This window comes from Oncorhynchus tshawytscha, linkage group LG26, assembly GCF_018296145.1.
Source record: "Oncorhynchus tshawytscha isolate Ot180627B linkage group LG26, Otsh_v2.0, whole genome shotgun sequence".
NCBI classification, from domain to species: domain Eukaryota; kingdom Metazoa; phylum Chordata; class Actinopteri; order Salmoniformes; family Salmonidae; genus Oncorhynchus; species Oncorhynchus tshawytscha.
The window spans coordinates 21,210,821-21,237,508 of record NC_056454.1 but is presented as its reverse complement, the minus strand read 5'-3'; the positions used below and the strand labels follow the sequence as shown (position 1 = coordinate 21,237,508).

Genomic DNA, 26,688 nt, shown 5'->3' with positions numbered 1-26,688 from the left:
GCTGGCTGGCTGGCACACAGACAGATAAGACAGACTGACAGACAGACAGACAGACAGACAGACAGACAGACAGACAGACAGACAGACAGACAGACAGACAGACAGACAGACAGACAGACAGACAGACAGACAGACAGACAGACAGACAGACAGACAGACAGACAGACAGACAGACAGACAGACAGACAGACAGACAGACAGACAGACAGACAGAACGCGTCTCCTTCCTGAGCGGTATGACAGCTGTGTGGTCCCACGGTGGTTATACTTACTATTGTTTGAACAGATTAATGTAGTACCTTAAGGCGTTTGGAAAATGCTCCCAAGGATGAACCAGACTTGTGGAGGTCTACAATTATTTTTCCGAGGTCTTGGCTGATTTCTTTTGATTTTCCCATGATGTCAAGCAAAGAGGCACTGAGTTTGAAGGTAGGCCTTGAAATCCACAAGTACACCTCCAATTGACTCAAATGGCTTGGCACCTAAAAGGTTTTAGGTGCCAAGCCAAATTGTTGGGAACAATTGTTGGAAAAATTACTTGTGTCATGCACAAAGTAGATGTCCTAACCAACTTGCCAAAGCCATAGTTTGTTAACAAGACATTTGTGGAGTGGTTGAAAAAGACGTCCACTGTATGTATGCACTACCACGCACACCTATAGAGAGAGAGAATCAGCTAATGACAATAATAAAATAAAAGTGTATTTGTCAAGTGCGCCGAATACAACAGGTATACAGTGATAAGATTACTTACAAGCCCTAACCAACAGTGCAATTTTTAAGTAAAAAATAGGTATTAGGTAAACAATAGATAAGTAAGGAAATACAAAATAAAAATAAAACAGTAAAATGACAGTGAAAATAACAGGAGCGAGGCTAAATTACAGGTGGTACCGGTACAGAGTCAATGTGCGGGCCACCGGTTAGTCGGACTAATTGAGGTAATATGTACATATAGGTATAGTTGAAGTGACGATGCATAGATGATAAACAGAGAGTAGCAGCAGTATAAAAGAGGGGTTGGCGGGTGGCGGGACACAATGCAAATAGTCCGGGTAGCCATTTGATGAACTGTTCAGGAGTCTTATGGCTTGGGGGTCAAAAGCTGTTGAGAAGCCCTTTTGTCCTAGACTTGGCACTCTGGTACTGCTTGCCATGCGGTAGTAGAGAGAACAGTCTATGACTGGGGTGGCTGGAGTCTTTGACAATTTTTAGGGCCTTCCTCTGACACTGCCTGGAGTAGAGGTCCTGGATGGCAGGCAGCTTAGGCCCAGTGATGTACTGGGCCGTATGCACTACCCTCTGTAGTGCCTTGTGGTCGGAGGCCCGAGCAGTTGCCGTACCAGGCAGTGATGCAATCCGTCAGGATGCTCTTGATGTTGCAGCTGTAGAACCTTTTGAGGATCTGAGGACCCATGCCAAATCGTTTTAGTTTCCTGAGGGGGAATAGGCTTTGTCGTGCCCTCTGTCGTGTTTGGACCATTCTAGTTTGTTGGTGATGTGGACACCAAGGAACTTGAAGCTCTCAACCTGCTCCACTACAGCCCTGTCGATGAGAATGGGGACGTGCTCGGTCCTCCTTTACCTGTAGTCCACAATCATCTTCTTTGTCTTGATTACATTGAGGGATAGGTTGTTATTCTGGCACCACCCGGCCAGGTCTCTGACCTCATCCCTATAGGCTGTCTCAGTGTTATCGGTGATCAGGCTAACAACTGTTGTGTCGTCTACAAACTTAATGATGCTGTTGGAGTCGTGCCTGGCCATACAGTCGTGGGTGAACAGGGAGTCCAGGAGGCGACTGAGCACGAACCCCTGAGAGGCTCCAGTGTTGAGGATCAGCGTGGCAGATGTGTTGCTACCTACCCTCACCACCTGGGGGCAGCCCGTCAGGAAGTCCAGGATCCAGTTGCAGAGGGAGGTGTTTAGTCCCAGGGTCCTTAGCTTATTGATGAGCTTTGAGGGCTCTATGGTGTTGGACGCTGAGCTGAAGTCAATGAATAGCATTCTGACGTTGGTGTTCCTTTTGTCCAGGTGGGAAAGGGAAGTGTGGAGTGCAATAGAGATTGCATCATCTGTGGATCTGTTTGAGTGGTATGCAAATTAGGGTGGGTCTAGGGTTTCTGGGATAATGGTGTTAATGTGAGCCATTGCCAGCCTTTCAAAGCAGTTCATGGCTACGGACGTGAGTGCTACGGGTGTGTAGTCATTTAGGCAGTGCTCTTAGTGCTCTTGGGCACAGGGACTATGGTGGTCTGCTTGAAGCATGTTGGTATTACAGACTCAATCAAGGACATGTTGAAAATGTCAGTGAAGACACCTGCCAGTTGGTCAGCACATGCCCGGAGCACACATCCTGGTAATCTGTCTGGCCCTGCGGCCTTGTGAATGTTAACCTGTATAAAGGTCTTACTCACATTGGCTACGGAGAGCGTGATCACACAGTCTTCCGGAACAGCTGATGCTCTCATGCATGCCTCAGTTTTCCTTGCCTCGAAGCGAGCATAGAAGTGATTTAGCTCACCTGGTAGCCTCATGTCACTGGGCAGCTCGCGGCTGTGCTTCCCTTTGTAGTCTATATTAGTTTGCAGAACCTGCCACATCCGACGAGCATCGGAGCCGGTGTAGTACGATTTAATCTTAGTCCTGTATTGGCGCTTTGCCTGTTTGATGGTTCATCTGAGGGCATAGCGGGATTTTTTATAATCTTCGGGGTTAGAGACCAGCACCTTGAAAGCGGCAGCTCTAACCTTTAGCTCAGTTTGAATGTTGCCTGTAATCCATGGCTTCTGGTTGGGGTATGTACATACAGCCACTATGGGGACAATGTCCTCAATGCACTTATTGATAAAGCCAGTGACTGGTGTGGTGTACTCCTCAATGCCATCAGAAGAATCCCGGAACATATTCCAGTCTGTGCTAGCAAGAAAGTCCTTTAGTTTAGCATCTGCTTCATCTGACCACTTTTGTATAGACCGAGTCACTGGTGCTTCCTGCTTTAATTTTAGCTTGTAAGCAGGAATCAGGAGGATAGAATTATGGTCAGATTTTCCAAATGGAGGGCGAAGAAGAGCTTTGAATGTGTCTCTGTGTGTGGAGTAAAGGTGATCTAGATTTTTTTTTCACTCTGGTTGCGCATTTAACATGGTGATATTAAGTTTCCCTGCATTAAAGTCCCCGGCCACCAACGAGCACCACCTCTGGGTGAGCGGTTTGGTTATTTCCTTATACAGCTAACTCAGTGCGGTCTTAGTGCCAGCGTCCGTCTGTGGTGGTAAATAGTAGCAGCAGCGTAAAAGAGGGGGTTGGCAGGTGGTGGGACACAATGCAAATAGTCCGGGTAGCCAATTGATTACCTGTTCAGGAGTCTTATGGCTTGGGGGTCAAAAGCTGTTGAGAAGGCTGAGTTCATGTACAGCACTTTGAGATATCAGCTGATGTAAGAAGGGCTTTATAAATCAATTTGATTTGATGAGATACTCTACTTCATGTGAGCAAAATCGCGAGACTTCCTTAGATTTCGTGCACCAGCTGTTGTTTACAAATATGCACAGACTGCCCCCCCTCGTCTTCCCGGAGTGTGCTGTTTTATCTAGCCGGTGCAGCGTATATCCCGCAAGCTGAATATTTTCCATGTCGCCATTCAGCCACGATTCGGTGAAACATAAGATGTTACAGTTTTTGATGTCCCGTTGGTAGGATAATCTTGACCGTACCTCATCTAATTTATTGTCCAATGATTGTACGTTGGCAGGCAAGTAATATTGATGGTAAGGGCAGATTTCCCACTCGCCGTCGGCCGATCCCTACGAGGCACCCTCTTGCCAATGACGGGGATTTCGGCCTTGTCGGGTGTCTGAAGAACATCCTGTGCGTCCTGCTTGATGAATATTATTTTTTGTCTAATCCGAGGTGAGTGATCGCTGTCTTGATAACCAGAAGCTATTTTTTGCCGTAAGATACGGTGGCAGATACATTATGTACAAAATAAGTTGTAAAAAAACACATAATAGCACATTGCTTAGTCACCCGTAAAACGGCTGCCATTTGATAATAATAATGGAAAGGCACAATGTATAACAGTAGTGGATTTCTAGTAGAAAAGAACATCTTAGTGAAGGATGTTATGACCAGCGCACTGGAAGGATGTTATGACCAGGCGCTACTGCACTGGAAGGATGTTATGACCAGCTGCTACTGCACTGGAAGGATGTTATGACCAGCTGCTACTGCACTGGAAGAATGTTATGACCAGCTGCTACCGCACTGGAAGGATGTTATGACCAGGCGCTACCGCACTGGAAGGATGTTATGACCAGGCGCTACTGCACTGGAAGGATGTTATGACCAGGCGCTACTGCACTGGAAGGATATTATGACCAGCTGCTACTGCACTGGAAGAATGTTATGACCAGCTGCTACTGCACTGGAAAGATGTTATGACCAGGCGCTACTGCACTGGAAGGATGTTATGACCAGGCGCTACTGCACTGGAAGGATGTTATGACCAGGCGCTACTGCACTGGAAGGATGTTATGACCAGCTGCTACCGCACTAGGAGGATGTTATGACCAGGCGCTACTGCACTGGAAGGATGTTATGACCAGCTGCTACCGCACTGGAAGGATGTTATGACCAGGCGCTACTGCACTGGAAGGATGTTATGACCAGCTGGTACTGCACTGGAAGGATGTTATGACCAGCTGGTACTGCACTGGAAGGATGTTATGACCAGCTGGTACTGCACTGGAAGGATGTTATGACCAGCTGGTACTGCACTGGAATTCTTCAGTCACAAGATACAATGTTGCCTTGGATTCCACCAGGCCAGCCTATTCTCAAAGGCATGCAGACTTTATCCTAAAGGATACTCAGGCAATCTGAAGAGAAGGCTGAGGATCATAACACACACACATTCATGTTCACACACACACACATGCATACCCCCCCTCTGGGAAGTGAGTGGGGGTTTACCTAGGGGTCATGATAGGTGCTGTACCAAATGTTTTATGTATTTTAATAATTAATTATGTTTATGTTGTATTAATAGAAGGGGAAGGGTTATAAGACCTTACATTTATAGGGTCCTAGACTACAGATTAACAACATATATACATTATGAGGTTTAATATTGTTCCACAGTACTTTTCTAGGCTCTCTGCCTCTTATGAAGAAACTGTCTGAGCAATGTGTGACTGTGAAGACAGAACTATGCAGGGGAGTGTAAGAGATAAGAGATTAGTCAGACATTCCACAATAAATCAACTTGGACATTTACTGCTAAGCTTTTATAGCTATATAAACAAGAGTTTTAGTGTTGAGTAGGCATGGTTTTGGTCTCATAAGTAGAAGATAATGACGTAGGCAGTGACATCACTAGAGCTGGACTTCAGGTTTAATAAAATAAAAACCTTTTCTTTGATGCAGAACTTACTCGGAAACATGCTTTATGTTCCTGTTGTCAACTTCTGTCTGGAACTGCATTAATAAAGGTTGTTGAAGGATTTAATTAAAGATATTGTCATAATGATAATTTCACCAATGAGCCAATGATTGACAAGGAACAAGGAAACTAACCCCAACATGAGTCAACAGAGAAGCGGGACACAGAGGGGGGAGGGAGAGAGAGAAAGCGAGGGGAAGACCATGAGGGTGAATTCTAATTCTGTGAAAGAGAGAGGGATGACAGGGATGACCAAATACACAAATACACACACACACACAAACGCGCAAACACAAACACACAGCTTCAGACTCGACCAGCTACTGTGTTGCTAATGACTCTTTACTATTGATTCCAGAATCAGAATAGAGAACAAGCTCCAGAAAAAACACACTTACTTAAAGTAGAATTGTCAGGAGTACTAGTGAAGGGGCAGAGACTGGAAGAGGTGGGCGGTTTTAATGAGAGGAAAGCTGCGGTGCTGGAGAGAAAGAGACCTATATATAGATACTGTATGTGTTCATACAGCAGGTACAGTAAGATCATTAAGCTACTTTATGGGGTAGATACAAGACAAAAGGTTGGTATTTGAGTTGAAGGGTGTCAAATTCTACAGATGTATCATATGAAATACTTACAAATGTATTCCATGTAAAGTAGCCTATATCCCGGATAGCAGTTTCTCTAGAGGCTTGGGCTGTCATGTGTACTGGCGACATCTGAGAGTTGAGTATAATGAAGACAAAAGCAAGGAGATGTGAGGTATGCACAGAGGAGGCTGAACAGAAAAGTAGCATGAGAGAGAGAAGGCCATGCAGCATTGAAAGAGAATGTTTACGCATATCTTAAGTTGAATAAGATAAGAATAAAATAAGTTGAATATCCAAGCAAAGGAGCATGACTAATTAATAACTTATTACTAAAACTAGGGTTGCATAATTCTGGGAACATTCAATAAATTCCCTGGTTTTCCAGAAATCCTGGTTGGAGGATTCTGGATTTCCTGCTTATTCCCTCCTGATTCCAGGAATACTCCAACCAGGATTTCGGGGAAAACAGGGAATTTATTGAAAGTTCACAGTATTTTAAGTAAAACTATAGAAAGGTAATGTCCACTCAATGTTTTCAGCTCCCAAGATCTATACACTCACAGGTATATGCAGAGATGAAATCACACACGCACATCCATATCCCTGTGAGGTCTGTCACCTGACAAAGGCCGAAGATGTTTTTCCATTATAATCCACCAAAACAAATATGAGACATTGTTTGAGATTTGCGGTCTCTGCCTTTCAGGAGAGTTGACGTACCCATGTCACCTGTGTCTATCACTGTTCCCTACACCAAAACCTCTCTCTGCCCTCGCTCAAAACCCCCAATAAACCTCTGTCAAATCAACCATTTCACTGTCCCCCAATCCCTTACTCACACCTCTCTATCCCTCACCCACCTTTAGGAACCCAGGAAAAGTAACTGCTGCTATCGCAACAGCTAATGGGGATCCTAATAAAATACTAAAATAATATATACAGTACAAGTCAAAAGCTTGGACACACCTACTCATTCAAGGGTTTTTCTTTACTTTTACTATTTTCTACATTGTAGAATAATAGTGAAGACACCAAAACTATGAAATAACACATTGAATCATGTAGTTACCAAAAAAAAGTTTGCCTTAGCTTTGCACACTCTTGGCATTCTGTCAACCAGCATCACCTGGGATGCTTTTCCAACAGGAGTTACCACATATGCTGAGCACTTGTTGGCTGCTTTTCCTTCACTCTGCAGTCCAACTCATCCCAAACCATCTCATTTGGGTTGAGGTTGGTGATTGTGGAGGCCAGGTCATCTAATGCAGCACTCCATCACTCTCCTTCTTGGTCAAATAGCCCTTACACAGCCTGGAGATCTGTTGGGTCATTTTCATGTTGAAAAACAAATGATAGTCCCATTAAGCTCAAACCAGATGGGATGGCGTATCTCTGAAGAATGCTGTGGTAGCCATGCTGGTTAAGTGTGCCTTAAATTCTAAATAAATCACTGACAGTGTCACCAGCAAAGCACCCCCACACCATCACACCGCCTTCTACATGCTTGATGGTGGGAACCACACATGCGGAGAGCATCCGTTCACCTGCTCTGCGTCTTACAAAGACATGGTGGTTGGAACCAAAAATTTGAACTCATCAGACCAAAGGACAGATTTCCACCGGTCTAATGTCCATTGCTCGTGTTTCTTGGCCCAAGCAAGTCTCTTCTTATTGGTGTCCTTTAGTAGTGGTTTCTTTGCAGCAATTCGACCATGAAGGCCTGATTCATGTAGTCTCCTCTGAACAGTTGATGTTGAGATGTGTCTGTTACTTGAACTCTGTGAAGCATTTATTTGGCTGGCAATTTTATGAACTTGTCCTATGCAGCAGAGGTTTTCCTTTCCTTTGGCGGTCCTCATGAGAGCCAGTTTCATCATAGCACTTGATGGTTTTTGCGACTGCACTTTAACTTCTTGGATATAGGGGGCGCTCTTTTAATTTATGGCTAAAAAACGTGCCCGTTTTAAGCGCAATATTTCGTCACGAAAAGATGCTCAACTATGCATATAATTGGCAGCTTTGGAAAGAAAACACTAAGGTTTCCAAAACTGCAAAGATATTATCTGTGAGTGCCACAGAACTCATGCTACAGGCGAAACCAAGATGAAACTTCTACCAGGAAATGGGTAGAATTTTTGAAGCTCTGTTTTCCAATGTCTCCTTATATGGCTGTGAATGCACCAGGAACGAGCCTGCGCTTTCTGTCGTTTCTTCAAGATGTCTGCAGCATTGTGACGTATTTGTAGGCATATCATTGGAAGATTGGCCATAAGAGACTACATTTTCCAGGGGTCCGCCCTGTGCTTTTTTTAAATACTACCTCTCATCTCCTTTGTCCTCACTCTATATTATTTCATTCCATCCCTTCCCTTCTCCACCTTGCCTTTCATCTCCAACCCCTCTGGCCCCTCTCAACATCCCCACAACAGTGGCCGAAACTGGTTGCAATGACGTTAAGATTTATTGGTTAGGTTGCGTAAGGACGATTTATCAACGGATTTTTAGCAACAAGAAAAACATGTATTTATCTGGTTAAAAAGCAAATCTGACCAGATAACATCCTAAATATGACATATTTCCCAGAACACCTTTATCTGGTCATGAAAAAAGACATCTATAACAAATGTTGCCTGCTCGGACAGAGCTTTCAGGTCACAATGGTCTGCTGTGAAAAGCTGGTTACAAGATCACTGGTGTCACTGACAGAATAAGTTGAAGTGAAAATGGAAGGCAGATGGTGAAAGGGTAGAGAATGGTTTACTGTGTTATGATCTATTCCCCATGCTTCAGGCGTACACATACAATACACAAACACACTCACAGGCACGTGTGTGTGTGTGTGTGTGTGTGTGTGTGTGTGTGTGGGTTGACACTGTCTTTCAGGGACATCAAGCACCATTTTGACATGGGACATTTCCAAGATGAAGAGGTGTGTAGTCAGATAGTGGAATATCTAGTTCATGTTAGATCCTCATCAACACGATGGACAACTCCAACTTTGTCTGTGAGCTGTATGTGCTCTGAATGAATGTTCTCTTACATCATGGGGTGCATGTGGTTGTACGAGTTGTGTGTGCATGTGTGCACAAGTGTGTGTGTGTGTCTCCACTTACACTCGATGTAGAGCCACGTCATGGTTGATGAGCTCAAAGTTCTCGTGGCCGATCCAGTGCTCCATGTTCCTCTTGCGGCCTGTGAAGAAGTTGTCCACCGCAGTCACGTCGTGGCCATCCATCATCAGCTTATCAGTCAGCTGGGAGCCCACGAAGCACGCCCCTCCCGTTATCTGAGTGAAAGAGGGTTACACCATGAGAGAGGAATGGGGTGGGTAGTGATGGGGGGAGAAAGAGAGCCCACGAAGCCTGCCCTGCCCATGATCTAGGGCCCTCAAATTCTAATTTGGATCTCGAAGCCAGTTCCACTGCTTCGTTTTTTATTGCTTCTCACTAAGGGTTGAATATTAACTTAAAATACAATAAATAACTTTGGAGATCTAACTTGAGGGAGCATTACTTGAGAGTATAGCACCATTCCAGTAGGATAGACCTGCCTTGAATCGTACGCACAATCCCCAGTGTGCCTTCAAGCTAGTTGCAGCTAGTTGTCCATCAAAGAGGATGTGTAATGTGTTTGGATAAGGGTCTAGCATCCAACCAACCAGACAGACACTACAGACCTGTCCTAAAGTTGAAGTGTCAGCTGGTTGGCTGACTGAGGGCAGGAAGAAAGAAGGAGAGGAATAAAGGATGAGTGGAGGAGGGGGAGAGGGCGCTGTGGAACAGATTCATGCTTTAAGTCCAGGAGTGGGATCTCTGAAATAAGAGAGGAATGTTTGTTTGTGTGTGTGTTCAGCATTCGTGCATGTGTGCATGCGTTTGGAAACACTCACCAAAATCCGTTTCCAATCCTTCTCCGAAAGGATCTTCACAGGGGGGTATTTCTGAGAGAAACTGGAAATCAAAAGAACGATTCCAGGAACGAAAGCTTTAATAGGAAGATTACATTAATGCACATTAATGCAAATCAAAGTCATGGAATCCATCTAGAAGTAACGTGTGAGCATCATGTTGATTGTGCTGATGAGAGCTGTAAGGCTATTGGGCATATTATACGGAGAACAGAGTCACGTTACAGAACAGTAGCGGACTTCATTAAGGATATCATTGGGGCTTATTCTCATGCTTGGTCCATCTGGCCTGTGGGTTTACACCGTGTGATTATGGCAGGGAGCAGTATGTGTCACGCATGGGATGGGCAGCCATGTTGTTGCCCTCCATATCCCTTAAGAAGTAAGACTGTGTTGTGTTGTGGCAGTTGGAAAAACCACATAACCAGCGTGACAACACACTCTTTCTCCTCCGAAGGCATCCTTGGAAACTATCAACCGCCTTTTTCCCTCAGAAGAGAGGGAGACACATTCCCTATTTCACCATAATTAGACAGCCTATACAAGGCCATTGGTGGCGGGGCCGATCTGTTCTGTAACAGAACTGGAATCCTTTTCTCCTCTGGGGAATGCTAATGGCTGATTGAGTTGGAAGTGGGATTACAAGATCAAACAGTTTCCCTCTTTCACACACACACACCACATTGTAAATATTGATTGAGTGATTAAACAAGCAAAGAATATGATCCAAATTGTATTCCTTTCATTTACTAATCCAAGATGGTGCAGCAGTAAGACGTGTTTGTTTTCGTCCCATGTAAATATTGTCCTTTTCTGTGGGTTTTGTATACATCGTAATCTCTTTTTTTCCTTTTTCGAATTAAGTATACCTTCCTGCAACCCGCCTCACCCAATGTGGTACGCATCCGCATTTTTTTTTTAGACCTTATAACTGGAACATCGATCAGCAGCTAGCCAGCTAATTAGCTACTAGCTATTTAGTCACTGTTAGCCTCTGCTAGCAAATCAAATCAAATCAAATGTATTTATATAACCCTTCGTACATCAGCTGATATTTCAAAGTGCTGTACAGAAACCCAGCCTAAAACCCCAAACAGCAAGCAATGCAGGTGTAGAAGCACGGTGGCTAGGAAAAACACCCTAGAAAGGCCAAAACCTAGGAAGAAACCTAGAGAGGAACCAGGCTATGTGGGGTGGCCAGTCCTCTTCTGGCTGTGCCGGGTGGAGATTATAACAGAACATGGCCAAGATGTTCAAATGTTCATAAATGACCAGCATGGTCAAATAATAATAATCACAGGCAGAACAGTTGAAACTGGAGCAGCAGCACGGCCAGGTGGACTGGGGAGGACTGGTCCTGAGGCATGGTCCTAGCGCTCAGGTCCTCCGAGAGAGAGAAAGAAAGAGAGAAAGAGAGCATTAGAGAGAGCATACTTAAATTCACACAGGACACCGGATAGGACAGGAGAAGTACTCCAGATATTACAAACGGACCCTAGCCCCTTGACACAAACTACTGCAGCATAAATACTGGAGGCTGAGACAGGAGGGGTCAGGAGACACTGTGGCCCCATCCGATGACACCCCAGGACAGGGCCAAACAGGAAGGATATAACCCCACCCACTTTTCCAAAGCACAGCCCCCACACCACTAGAGGGATATCTTCAACCACCAACTTACCATCCTGAGACAAGGCCGAGTATAGCCCACAAAGATCTCCGCCACGGCACAACCCAAGGGGGGGTGCCAACCCAGACAGGAAGATCACATCAGTGACTCAACCCACTCAAGTGACGCACCCCTCCTAGGGACGGTATGAAAGAGCCCTAGTAAGCCAGTGACTCAGCCCCTGTAATAGATCATATTCTTTGCTTGTTTAACAACGAAGCGGTCTTTACCTTTATCTCGGACTTCTGCCGCTTTCGCCTGGATAATACCTGCCAGCATGCACAACATCACCGGATTCCTGCCGCAAGCTCTGGACCATTACACCGGATCTTCACAGCTAGCTAGTTTCTACAGAGTGGCTATTGTGGCTAACACCCTTGTCCAGAAGCATGCACCAGTTAGCCTCGAGCTAGGCCCATCTCCCGGCTAGGAAACGAAGTACACCAACTACAACACTTCTCTTGCCAAATGTCCTGGACCCTTTGTCGGCACGGTGCCCCGCCGATCCATCAATACTGGTCTGCTGGTCTGCTGACGTAACTCGGCTGATGTGCTCTAAACCGGCCTCTGCATGATGGATGTTTGTTGATGATCCATCTGCTAGCCCCGGCCTGCTAGCTCCCTGAACGCCGTTTCTCCTACTCGCTCAACGTAGTAATCGACGACCGACCGGTTCCGTTTCATCTATTGCTGCTCATTGGACCCTGTGATTACTCGAATACACAGCCGATGCCTGCTGTACTGTCCATTAACATGGTACTTAATTTTGTTTATCTGTCTGCCCCAGCCTCAAACTCAGGACCTGTGTGTAGCTAGCTGACCCTCTCTGCCCATTCATCGCAAATTTACCCTTTGTTGTTGTCTTAGCTGTTTACCCGTTGTTGTCCCACCCGTTGCTCTCTTAGCTCTCCCAATCAACACCTGTGATTGCTTATGCCTTTCTCTAATGTCAATATGCCTTGTATACTGTTGTTTAGAGCAGCCCTCATTGTTTAATTTTACTGCAGAGCTTCCGGCGCCGAAAGAGATGACTGCCTCACTTCACGTTTTTTTATGTGTTATTTCTTACATTGGTACCCCAGGTAATCTTAGGTTTTATTACATACAGTCGGGAGGAACTACTGGATATAAGAGCAACGTCAACTCACCATCATTATGACCAGGAATACGACTTCCCAGAAGCGGATCCTCTGTTTTGCCCACCACCCAGGACAATGAATCTGATCCCAGCCGGCAAACCAAAACAACAACGCCGTAAAAGGGGCAGACGAAGCGGTCTTCTGGTCAGGCTCCATAGACGGGCACATCGCGCACCGCTCCCGAGCATACTACTCGCCAATGTCCAGTCTCTTGACAACAAGGTTGATGAAATCCGAGCAAAGGTAGCATTCCAGAGAGACATAAGAGACTAACGTTCTTTGCTTGACGGAAACATGGCTCACTCGAAACACGCTATCGGAGTCGGTACAGCCAGCTGGTTTCTTCACGCATCGCACCAACAGAAACAAGCATATTTCTGGTAAGAAGAGTTGCGGGGGGGTATGCCTTATGACGAGACGAGACGTGGTGTGATCATAACAACATACAGGAACTCAAGTCCTTCTGTTCACCTGACTTGATTCCTCACAATCAAATGTCGACCGCATTATCTACCAACGGAATTCTCTTCGATTATAATCACAGCCGCATATATTCCCCCCCAAGCAGACACATCGATGGCCCTGAACAAACTTTATTTGACTCTATGTAAACTGGACACCACATATCCTGAAGGCTGCATTCATTGTAGCTGAGGATTTTAACCAGGCTAATCGGAAAACAAGACTCCCTAAATTCTATCAGCATATCGATTGTGCTACCAGGGCTGGTAAAACCCTGGATCATTGTTATTCTAACTTCCGCCACGCCTATAAGGCCCTCCCCCGCCCTGCTTTCGGAAAAGCTGACCTCCACTCCATTTTGTTGCTTCCAGCCTATAGACAGAGACTAAAACAGGAAGCTCCCGCGCTCAGGTCTGTTCAACGCTGGTCCGACCAATCTGATTCCACGCTTCAAGATTTCCCAGTCCACGTGATCGAAGCAATCTTCCGCATTGCGTCAAACAACAATATTGACGAATATGCTGATTTGGTGAGCGAGTTTATTAGCAAGTGCATCGGTGATGTCGTACCCACAGCAACTATTAAAACCTACCCAAACCAGAAACCGTGGATTGATGGCAGCATTCGCGCGAACCACTGCTTTTAATCAGGGCAAGGTGACTGGAAACATGACCGAATACAAACAGTGTAGCTATTCCCTCCACAAGGCAATCAAACAAGCTAAGTGTCAGTATAGAGACAAAGTAGAGTCGCAATTCAACGGCTCAGACACAAGAGGTATGTGGCAGGGTCTACAGTCAATCACGGATTACAAAAAGAAAACCGGCCCCGTCGCAGACCAGGATGTCTTGCTCCCAGACAAACTAAACAAATTCTTTGCTCGCTTTGAGGACAATACAGTGCCACTGACACGTCCCGCTACCAAAACCTGCGGACTCTCCTTCACTGCAGCCGACATGATTTTTTACACCTCCTCTGGTGATGTAGAGGTTAACCCAGGCCCTGTGTGTCCCCAGGCGCTCTCATTTGTTGACTTCTCCAACCGTAAAAGCCTCCTCCCTAAGTTTGTTTTATTCACTGCTTTAGCACAATCCGCCAAACCTGATGTGCTAGCCGGGTCTGAATCCTGGCTTAGGAAGGCCACCAAAAACTCTGAAATTTCCATACCCAATTACAACATTTTCCATCAAGACAGAACTACTAAAGGGGGTGGAATTGCAATCTACTGTAGAGATAGCCTGCAGAGTTCTGTCATACTATCCAGGTCTATGCCCAAACAGTTCGAGCTTCTACTTTTAAAGATCCATCTCCAGAAAAAAGTCCCTCACTGTTGGCGCTTGTTATAGACCCCCCTCAGCTCCTAGCCATGTCCTGGACACCATATGTGAATTGATTGCCTCCCATCAATCGTCAGAGTTCGTACTGCTAGGTGACCTAAATTGGCATATGCTTAACACCCCGGCCGTCATACAATCTAAGCTAGATTCCCTCAATCTCACACAAATTATCAAGGAACCTACCAGGTACAATGCTAAATCTGTAAACATTGGCACACTCCTGAACAACTTGCCCTCTAAATGCACCTCTGCTGTTTTCAACCAGGATCTCAGCGATCATTGCCTGCCTCCATAAAGGGTCCGCTGTCAAATGACCACCCCTCATCACTGTCAAACGCTCCCTAAAACACTTCTGCGAGCAGGCCTTTCTAATCGACCTGGCCCGGGTATCCTGGAAGGATATTGACCTCATCCCGTCAGTCGAGGATGCCTGGTTGTTCCTTAAAAGTGCTTTCCTCACCATCTTAAATAAGCATGCCCCTTTCAAAAAAAATGAACTAAGAACAGATACAGCCTTTGGTTCACTACAGACTTGACTTCCCTTGACCAGCAAAAAAACACAGTGGCGTACTGTGGTGTACTGCACTAGCTGCAATAGTCCCCGCAATATGCAACTTTTCAGGGAAGTCAGGAACCAATGCACACAGTCAGTTAGGAAAGCCAAGGCTACCTTTTTCAAACAGAAATGTTCATCCTGCAGCACTAATTCCAAAACGATTTGGGACACAGTAAAGTCCATGGAGAATAAGAGCACCTCCTCCCAGCTGCCCAGTGCACTAGGAAACACTGTCACCACAGAGACTAGGAAACACTGTCACCACCGATAAATCCACAATAATTGAGAATTTCAATAAGCATCTCTCTACGGCTGGCCATGCTTCCACCTGGCTACCCCAACCCCAGCCAACATCTCTGCACCCCCCACAACAATTGGCCCAAGTGCCCCCCTCCCCCGCTTCTCCTTCGCCAAAATACAGAGAGCTGATGTTCTGAAAGAGCTGCAAAATCTGGATCCCTACAAATCAGATGGGCTAGACAATCTGGACCCTCTCTTTGTAAAATTATCAACCGCAATTGTTGCAACCCCTATTACTAGACCATTCAACCTCTCTTTCGTATTGTCTGAGATTCTCAAAGATTGGAAAGCAGCCACGGTCATCCCCCTCTTCAAAGGGGGAGACACTCTTGACCCAAACTGTTACATTCTGCCCTGCCTTTCTAAAGTCTTCGAAAGCCAAGTGAACAAACAGATCACCGACCATTTCGAATCCCACCGTACCTTGTCCGCTATGCAATCTGGTTTCCGAGCTGGTCACGGGTGTACCTCAGCCACGCTCAAGGTCCTAAACAACATCATAACAACGATCAATAAAGGACGGTACTGTGCAGCCGTCTTCATCGACCTGGCCAAGGCTTTCGGCTCTGTCAATCACCGTATTCTTATCGGCAGACTCAACAGCCTTGGTTTCTCTAATGACTGCCTCGCCTGGTTCACTAACTACTTCTCAGATAGAGTTCAGTGCGTCAAATTGGAGGGCCTGTTGTCCAGACCTCTGTCAGTCTCTATGGGGGTGCCCACAGGGTTCAATTCTTGGGCCGACTCTTTCTCTGTATATATCAATGATGTGATTGTTGTTTGTGGTGATTGTTTGATCCACCTCTACGCAGACAACACCATTCTGTATACATCTGGCCTTTCTTTGGACACTGTGGTAACAAACCTCCAAACAAGCTTAAATGCCATACAACACTCCTTCTGTGGCTGCTCCAACTGCTCTTAAATGCTAGTAAAACGAAATGCATGCTCGTCAATCGATCGCTGCCCGCACCTGCCCGCCCGACTAGCATCACTACCCTGGACGGTTCCGACTTAGAATATGTGGATAACTATAAATACCTAGGTGTCTGGCTAGACTGTAAACCATCCTTCCAGACTCACATTAAGAATCTCCAAATCCAAAGGTAAATCTAGAATCAGTTTCATATTTCGCCACAAAGCCTCCTCCACTCATGCTGCCAAACATACCCTCATAAAACTGACTATCCTACCAATCCTTGACTTTGGCGATGTCATTTACAAAATAGCCTCCAACACTCTACTCAGCAAATTGGATGCAGTCTATCACAGTGCTATCCATTTTGTCACCAAAGCCCCATATACTACCCACATCTATGTATGCTCTCGTTAGCTGGTCCTCTCTACATATTCGGCGCCAAACCCACTGGCTCCAGGTCATCTATAAGTCTTTGCTAGGTAAACCTCCACCTTATCTCAGCTCACTGGTCACCATAGCAACACCCACCCGTAGCACGTGCTCTAGCTGGTATATTTTACTTGTCATCCCCAAAGCCAACACCTCCTTTCGCCACATTCCAGTTCTCTGCTGCCAAAAGATTTTAAATCACTGAAGTTGGAAATAGCCCATCCAACCAACCAACTACCTACCTCATCACCATATTTGTTTTTGTTTTTTTGCTCTTTTGCACACCAGTATTTCTATTTGCACATCCTCATCTGCACATCTATCACTCCAGTGTAAATGGCTAAATTGTAATTACTTCACCACTATTGGCCTATTTATTGCCTTACCTCCTTACTTCATTTGCACACACTGTATACAGATTTTTCTATTGTGTTATTGATTGTACGATTGTTTATCCCATGTGTAACTCTGTGTTGATTTTGTTGCACTGCTTTGCTTTATATTGGCCAGGTCACAGTTGTAAATGAGAACTTGTTCTCAACTGGCCTACCTGGTTAAATAAAGGTGAAATAAAAAATACAAAAAAATAAAATAAACTTTTTGACTGTGCAGCCGTAGTCCTCTACAAACAAATGCAACCACACACACTGTGTTTGAGTGTATGAGTGTGCATTGGTATGTGTGTGTGTGCCTTTGTGTGAGTGCAAGAGAGCCTGGTCTCTAACCCTGATCACATTCATTTGCCCCTGAGTTCCACACCTCACCACTGATTGCTTTTCCAGGAAAAAGAGCCCGAACCCAATCTGAGCCACGCCTGCCATTCAGCACGCCACTACAAGGCAAGATAAATCCTATTGCATTTTCATTACTACGCTTTCTTCTCCTTCTCAGTCCTTCTCTCTCTCTACTCATCCTTCCCTCTCTCTAATCATCTCGAGGGGAGGTGCCTTAAGTGAGACGGTGTGGCGAGAGTCTCTAAGAGGCCTACACAGGCCGCTGAGTGTCCTTAAAATGCCTGAGGCAATGAGAAAGGCTTTAGTTCCATGCTTAGGAATGCCTGGGGACCTTGTGGTTGGTTGGTGTGTAACAGCCTTCCTGACTGGCTTCCTACCTGTCAAGGCAGGAGAGTGAGAAAGAGAGGGTGAAGGATATAGAGAGCAAGTAAGTGAGTATTACTTCACAGCCATGTAAGCTCATTCAGGTTGTAATGAGCTTTTTAACTCAAGGACTGCACAATGTGTCTGAAGGCCTATCATGAACAAGTAAACCCTTGTAGACGGAGCAGCGTGTGCTAAGCCTAGGTTTGTCCTTCACACCTAATCACCTAGTGAAATGAGCTCTCAGCCTCAGCGACTCTACTATGCACAGGGGGAAATCCAACACCTCCACACACACACACATTTACACACTCACCCACACAGCAGGTATCCTCAAGGTTAGAGCATTGGGCCAGTAACCAAAATGTCACTGGTTCGAATCCCAAAGCCAACATGGTAAAAAAAATATGAGGCTGTGTCCTTGAGCAAAGCACTTAAACTCAAATTGCTCCAGAGATGCTGGAGAATTAATACCCTGGCCGACCCCACTCCCTACGGGTGTCTCGGGGGTAATTAAGATACGCAAGAAACACATTTCCATTAAACACTTGTAAGTTATGTATTTATTTTAATTTGACTCAATTGTTCACAAAGCCCACACGGCTAAATGTAAAAAATCCTACAGACTTCTCTCTGATTGATGTAATCCTTACTAACAACCCCCATAAATATCTGTCTAGTGGATTATTTGCATATGACCTCCGCGATCATTGTCCCATAGCATGTATTAGAGAAGGGTTCTCGAACTCTGTTCCTGGAGAGCTACCTTACTGTAGGTTTTCGCTCCAACCCCAGTTGTATTTCACCTGATTCAGCTCATCAACCAGCTAATTATTACAATCAGGTAGATTAGGGTTGGAGTCAAAATCTACAGGAGGGTAGCTCTCCAGGAACAAGGTTGGAACGCCATGCATTGAAGATACCAAACAGCAACATTCAAACCCGCGTCTGCTAAAGAAGAGACATGGGTTTCTACATGAACAATCGCAATGAAAGCCATCAAGAGTCTCCTGTATTCCTGACCCAGAGTGCAGAGAGCTGCGCGAGAGGGAGATGCCTGTGCACTTCCAGTTTTCTTGAAGATCACTCTGCGACCCACACACTGCAGGGCTGTCGCTCAGCAGCAGATTATGCGCTGTCAGCCACTGATTGACTTCCCACTCGCCATCACTCACCACTGTCATCAAATGGACTCAAGCTAGCCAAAACTTTTGACTGAGCTCAATCGTCATGAAACGCAAATACAGCGATGAGTTTCACTCTCTTGGTTTCATACAATCTTTGAGAAATAACGAGGAGCGCCCACAGTGTTTTGTGCGGGGAAGTACTTAGTAATGAGTCTCTCAACTAAACAAATTAATAAAACGACTCGTCCTGACCAATCATCCACAGCATGATGGTAAACCCAGGGACTTTTTTTCCAGAACCGGGCAAAATGTCTCAGGAAACAGTGCTTCGACAGTGGAAAAGTAAGTCAACAAGCATTGTTGTCATTTTATAACAGGTGATGATAAGCAGAAATAAGAGAGTACTATCTCTCATAGTAGTAGATGGGAGTTCCTTGGTGATGTCATTTACAAAATAGCCCCCAACACTCTACTCAGCAAAATGGATGTAGTCTATCACAGTGCCATCCGTTTACTCAACAAAGCCCCAAATACTACCCACCACTGCGACCTGTATGCTCTCGTAAGCTGGCCCTCACTACATATTCGTCGCGAAACCCACTGGTCCAGGTCAAATGTAAGCCTTTGCTAGGTAAAGCCCTGCCTTATCTCAGGTAAAAGGGTAAAAGCCGGTCCTGGCCATTCTGCCGCCCTAGGGGAGACAAAATTTGCAGCTCCCCACAACAGTAGAATAGTCCCAGTAAGCAAAGTGACATTGTAAATAAATCAAATATATGTTTTTTCCAGATGTTGAAGTTAGGTTATATGTCGGTTTTAAATGAAAGGTGAAAAATAGGCCATTGAAATCAGAAAGTTGAAAAGACGTATTTTCCAGATGGTGAAATCAGGTTCATTTTCAGTTCTGAATGAAAGTTGAAAAGACGTAATTTATAGATGTCTATGTTTGGAATCACTTAAGACTGGTCCAGACTGGATCATATCTGAACCAAATAAAGATTATATGACTGGTTCAGATTTGGTCCGGATGTGACAAAAAACGAACGTCCGTGGAAATCAAGGCTGGTCCGGACTGCACCAAAAAAGACGTCTAAAAGGCGTCAGCATCGATTCGTGCTTACTGAGGTGTAGCCTACAGTGCCGCCTGAAAAGTTCTTTTAGGAATGCCCATCTATGTAAAACACCTACAAAAAGATGGCATGTCCGGACAGGACCAAAAAACAGATTGTTGCATTGGCTTTATTAGTCCTGATTCCTGTGATTAATCAATTTGGCTAAGCTCTGAATATCAGCTAGCCAACTTCATCCAGTAGTGGTAAGTGGGTAAAATCACTGAGGAAGCCAGGGGAAAAAGCCATATTACAACCTATGTGTGTCACATTCTGACCATCGTTCGTATGTGTTTTCCTTGTTTTTGTTTTGGTCAGGACGTGAGCTGGGTGGGCATTCTATGTTGTGTGTCTGGTTTGTCTATTTCTATGTTTGGCCTGATATGGTTCTCAATCAGAGGCAGGTGTTAGTCATTGTCTCTGATTGGGAACCATATTTAGGTAGCCTGTTTTGTGTTGGGTTTTGTGGGTGATTGTTCCTGTCTCTGTGTTTTGCACCAGATAGGACTGTTTTAGGTTTTCCACGTTTGTTGTTTTGTTAGTTTATTCGTATACAGTTTCTTTATTAAAGTACAATGAATAACAACCACGCTGCATTTTGGTCCGCCTCTACTTCACCTAAAGAAAACCGTTACAATGTGTTGTGATAATTGCATTGTTTGCTCTATAACCTGTTAGTTCATATCCCTTGCCACCATGATATATACGCAAAGGCAGAGACAATAAATATGAAGACAGAGGCAGAATAAATTCAACCACACCTTTGTTACATCACAAATCTGGAGTCCGGCGAAGTCAACAAACAAACAGTTACAAGACCTACTACAGCACGCTCAAGAAAGGTAATGTTTCTGACATTGTCGGACTACTAAACAACTTGATTCAGAACCATGGAGGGTTACCGCAAGTTCAAAAAATCACCTATGCTTAGTTGTCACGCCCTTAGAGCTGTTTTATTTCTCTATTTGGTACTTTTTATGTCCCTATTTTGGTTTGGTCAGGGTGTGATGTGGGGTGGGCATTCTATGTTCTATTTTCTATATTTTGTATTTCTTTGTTTTGGCCAGGTATGGTTCTCAATCAGAGACAGCTGTCTATCGTTGTCTCTGATTGGGAACCATACTTAGGCAGCCCTTTTTCCCACCTGTGACTGTGGGTAGTTAACTTTGTTTGTGGCACTAATGCACTGTAAGCTTCATGGTTGTTTTTTCGTTTGTTGTAAGTAATGTACTCTCACCACGCTGCACTTTGGTCTCCTTCCAACGACGGCCGAGACATTAGTCTAATACAGTGGCAGTTAAGATACCAAAAACTATTTAGCCCAATCAATGTAAGTCTAATAGGATATGGCTGTCCAAGGCACTAAATTCTGTGCGTGTGTGCATGCGCACGCTTGTTGTCATCCTCCTCTCTGTCATACAGTAGTGGGCTTTTGACAAAGTGGGCACTGCTTAAAACAGAGCGGCATAAGCGTTCACCTAAAAAGCCCATATGCCACTGGTTGAGAGAAATTGTCATTGTTTTCGGGCAGTATTATGTGAGGTTTTGTGTTAGAGGTGCATCTCAGTTAGCTTAGCTCAGAAAATGCCGCCCTTGTTATCCTGCCACCATAGGCGGCCGCCTAATCCTGACTAATGAGCGCGCCGGCACCGCACACACAAATTATTCTTCAGAGGGGAGTCGGCACTTTGAATTCTAAGTTCAGCCAGATACGAAACAGCCCTATTCTAATGGAGAAACTGACAAAGACGCCATTTTGATTCCGTAATAGACCGGTAACGACTTGTGTTTATAAGGCTGACTTTTTAATGTGACTGGCATTGCCTCTCAAAGGTGGTTGCTCCCCTCATATACCAGATCCGGGATCTGGAGCAAAAGGTATTCTTGCTTTATCACAAACACACACAGACAAACAAACACAAACAAACACACGGAAACAGACACACGCAAACAAACACACGGATGTCACGCCTTGGTCTTAGTATTTTGTTTTCTTTAATTATTTGTTCAGGCCAGGGTGTGACATGGGTTTATTGTGTTGTCGTATTGGGATTGTGGCTGATTAGGGTTGTGTCTAGCATAGGCTTGGCTGCCTGAGGCGGTTCTCAATCAGTCAGGTGATTCTCGTTGTCTCTGATTGGGAACCATATTTAGGTAGCCTGGGTTTTACTGTGTATTTTGTGGGTGATTGTTCCTGTCTCTGTGTAGTGTTCACCAGATAGGCTGTAATTAGGTTTTCACATTTCGTTTGTTGTTTTTGTATTTATTTAGTTATTTCATGTATCGCTATTTTTTCATTAAAGAACATGAGTAACCACCACGCTGCATTTCGGTCCGACTCTCCTTCAACAGACGAACGCCGTTACAACGGAAACAAACACACGCAAACAAACACACGGAAACAGACACACGCAAACAAACACACGCAGACACACACACACGCATGCAGTTAATCTCCTGTGCTCCTGTGTTTACTTCCTTCCTAGCTCAGCACAGTGATAGCTATTCCATACTCACTATCATGTAGTAATACCTTAGACAGTCCATAATGCTAAACACATCCCTGGTTGACAATGTCCAGTACACAGGACCAGTAGAATCAGGTTTGCCTAGCGCTGGAACAAAAGCATAGTGCGGCCCTCCAGTCTCTACTCATCCATCCCTGCTCTATGTCATCACCATCCCATTGTGCCTGTCAGTCTGACTTTATCTGCATCATTTACTCCCATCAGCTCCCTGTCAGCGCTTGTTTGGTTTTCATGATAAATGACAATAAGGAGATCGATAATGAAGAATAAAGAGGAATGAAGCCAACGAGAGAAGTGATAAGACGTTTGAATACCTCTGGTGCCTGGCCACTAACTGGGAGTTATAATTCAAATGCACTGCTTCCCCTTATTGAAGCCTTAGTTACATTGAGCTTTCACACATAGGGCCGCATCAGTGTCTACGCTCTGTGTGTGTGTACGCTCTCTCTCTCTGTGTGTGTGTGTTGGATGTAGGATTTTGTGCAGGGGACATTTTATTATTTATATTGATCATTCTTTGCATGAGGAGAACTCACTCACCACGTCAATCCTTTCCCCATCTTCATCTCTCCATGTTCCTGTATGGATCTAGATATATATATATATATATATATATACACAGTTGGAATAACTATTGCAGCTGGAAACGACAGTCGGAAGTTTACATACACCTCAGCCAAATGCATTTAAACGTTCTTCACAATTCTTGAAATGTAATCCCAGTAAAAATTCCATGTCTTAGGTCAGTTAGGATCACCACTTTATTTCCACTTTATTTTAAGAATGTGAAATGTCACAATAATAGTAGAGAATGATTTATTTCAGATTTTACTTATTTCATAACATTCCCAGTGGGTCAGAAGTTTACATACTAATTGAGTGTATTTGGTAGCATTGCCTTTAAATTGTTTAACTTGGGTCAAACATTTTCAGGTAGCCTTCCACAAGCTTCCCACTAGAAGTTGGGTGCATTTTGGCCCATTCCTCCTGACAGAGCTGGTGTAACTGAGTCAGGTACGTAGGCCTCCTTGCTCGCACACGCTTTTTCAGTTCTGCCCACAAATTGTCTATGGGATTGAGGTCAGGGCTTTGTGATGGCCACTCCAATACCTTGATTTTGTTGTCCTTAAGCCATTTTTCCACAACTATGTATGCTTGGGGTCATTGTCCATTTGGAAGACCCAGACCAAGCTTTAACTTCCTGACTGATGTCTTGAGGTGTTGCTTCAACAAATATACACAATTTTCTTCCCTCATGATGCCATCTATTTTGTGAAGTGCACAAGTCCCTCCTGCAGCAAGGCACCCCCACAACATGATGCTGCCACCCCCGTGCTTCACGGTTAGGATGGTGTTCTTCGGCTTGCAAGCCTCCCCCTTTTTCCTCCAAACATAACGATGGTCATTATGGCCAAACAGTTCTATTTTTGTTTCATCAGACCAGAGGACAAAAAAAAAAAGTATGATCTTTGTCCCCATGTGCAGTTGCAAACCATAGTCTGGCTATTATGGCGGTTTTGGAGCAGTGGCTTCTTCCTTGCTGAGCGGCCTTTCAGGTTATGTCGATATAGGACACGTTTTACTGTGCATATAGATACTTTTGTACCTGTCTTCACAAGGTCATTTGCTGATTGATTTGCACTTTTCGCACCAAAGTACGTTCATCTCTAGGAGACAGAACGCATCTCCTTCCTGAGCGGTATGACGGCTGCATGGTGCTTATACTTGCGTACTATTGTTTGTACAGATGAACGTGGTACACTCAGGCATTTGGATATTGCTCCCAAGGATGAACCAGACTTGTAGAGGTCTACAATGTTTTTTTCTGAGGTCTTGGCTGATTTCTTTTGATTTTCCCATGATGTCAAGCAAAGAGGCACTGAGTTTGAAGGTAGGCCTTGAAATACATCCACAGGTACACCTCCAATTGACGTCAATTAGCCTATCAGAAGCTTCTAAAGCCATGAGATCATTTTCTGGAATTTTCCAAGCTGTTTAAAGGCACAGTCAACTTAGTGTATGTAAACTTCTGACCCACTGGAATTGCGATACAGTGAAAATTACCTGTGTCATGCACAAAGTAGATGTCCTAACTGACTTGCCAAAACTATGGTTTGTTAACAAGAAATTTGTGGAGTGGTTGAAAGACCTAAGTGCATGTAAACTTCCGACTTCAAATGGATGGATGGATAGAGTCAGAGAGAGAGAGTCAGAGAGTTAGAGAGAGAGCATGAGAGAGCAGGTAAGGAGAGAAAGAGAGAGAGACAGAGACAGGAATGATCAGTCAGTCTGGTAGAAAGTGTCCAGATAGTGTGTTTAATAACTTGCCCCCTCCTAGCTGAGGTTGGAGATATTTGCTCTTAACTGTGCTTAACTGTGTATCTGATCCACACAGCGAGGCGCGAAGGGAAACTCGAATCACTTCAGCCCAGAGTCAACGGCTCGCCATAAGAAGCCCGCTGTCAGGTACCCACGCTCACAAATCCTTCCTAATTAAGTTTCTACAGGTATGTGAGAATTGCCAGAACAATCTCTTTGCTTCTTTCATCAGAACATTTTTCAGCTGTGCTAACATAATTGCAAAGGGGTTTTCTAATGATCAATTTGCTTTTTAAAATTATAAACTTGGATTAGATAACACAACATGCCATTGGAACACAGGAGTGATGGTTGCTGATAATGGGCCTCTACACCTATGTAGATATTCCATTAAAAATCTGACATTTCCAGCTACAATAGTCATTTACAACATTTACAATGTCAACACTGTATTTCTGATCAATTTGATGTTATTTTAATGGAATTTTTTATTTATTTTCTTTTTAAAAACAAATACATTTCTAAGTGAGCCCAAACTTTTGAACAGTAGTGTATATAATATATATATATATATGAATGCACACGCATCAGGACTCTCCTGCACAGGTGGGAGAAGGAAACAGATGGAGAGACAGAGAAGGAAAGAGAGAGACAGAGACAGGAATGATCAGTCAATCTGGTAGAAAGTGTCCAGATGGTGTGTTTAATAACTTGCCCCCTCCTAGCTGAGGTTGGAGATATTTGCTCTTGCTTTACTGTGTATCTGATCCACACAGCGAGGCGCGAAGGGAAACACTCTAATCACTTCAGCCCAGAGGTATGTCAGGTACCCACGCTTACTCCCTCCCTCTGTCTGTCTCCCCCTCCTCCCTTTGTCTGTCTGTCTGTCTGTCTGTGTCTGTCTGTCTGTCCACCCTTCTTTCCCCCCCCTCTACCTCCACTTCCTCTCATTCCCTACATTGTGAAAAATCTACTTCTACAAATGTAAAAAGCATATATCAAACATCCTTCCTCCTAATGAAAGAGGGGACGATGGTGTGGTAATTTCATGGCAGTCATGTATTTGTTTTATGAAGAAAGGAAATAGACATTAAAGCATACTGTACCCCATATTGGTGTAGGTTCCCCAGACAGCTAGAATGAAGGGTGAGAGAAGGGGAAGAGAAATTAACAAAGGGTGCTTATCAAAATAACCTCTCACACAATGACATTGTGTAATGTTTTTGCCCTTGGCTTGTACATCCACATTCTCCTTTTACAATACATATATTACTATACACACAGGTCTAGAAACCATCAACACATATAAATAAACTAGTCAACAATTTATTTTTTAAAAGGAGGGAGAGCATAAGAGAGCGGTCTGTGTGACAAGCTAAAAGGATATCTCTGCTTTATCTCTCCTCAGCCTTCCCCCTCACTCATTCTCCTTCTTTCTCCTCTCTCGCTGTCTTCTCTGTGTGCGTTCTCATCAGTGAGATTCTACACACAGCACGCACCTCACAGAGAGAGTGTGATTTGTTCAAATGGGCTTTTAGAGGTGGACAGGCTATCATGTTGGCCTTTCATAGACACAACAGATGCACTAGGCAGACTAATAGACAAACATCACATAGACCATCACCCCTAGCTCTAAAGAGGGAGGGAAGTAACGAGGAAAGAAAAGAGGAAGTGATTGGTGGTTTTCATGGTAAATGACACCAGACAACTGTCATGGCTGTCTACTGTGAGACTACATTATCTAAAAACCTGTAGCTGGG

General features: G+C 44.5%; 1 protein-coding gene across 1 annotated transcript in view; it reads right to left on the bottom strand.

Moving 5' to 3' along the window:
• Positions 1 to 26,058, bottom strand: part of LOC112225354 (UDP-glucuronic acid decarboxylase 1) — a 44,284-nt gene extending 18,226 nt beyond the window's left edge. The window contains exons 1-3 of the mRNA XM_024389264.2: positions 26,035 to 26,058; positions 9,923 to 9,983; positions 9,147 to 9,319 (exon numbers count right to left, since the gene is read on the bottom strand). Of these exons, the coding sequence (XP_024245032.1) occupies positions 9,147 to 9,319; positions 9,923 to 9,983; positions 26,035 to 26,039 (239 nt within the window). The 5' untranslated portion in view covers positions 26,040 to 26,058. The remainder of the gene's footprint in view (positions 1 to 9,146; positions 9,320 to 9,922; positions 9,984 to 26,034) is intronic.
• Positions 26,059 to 26,688: the final 630 nt, after the last annotated feature.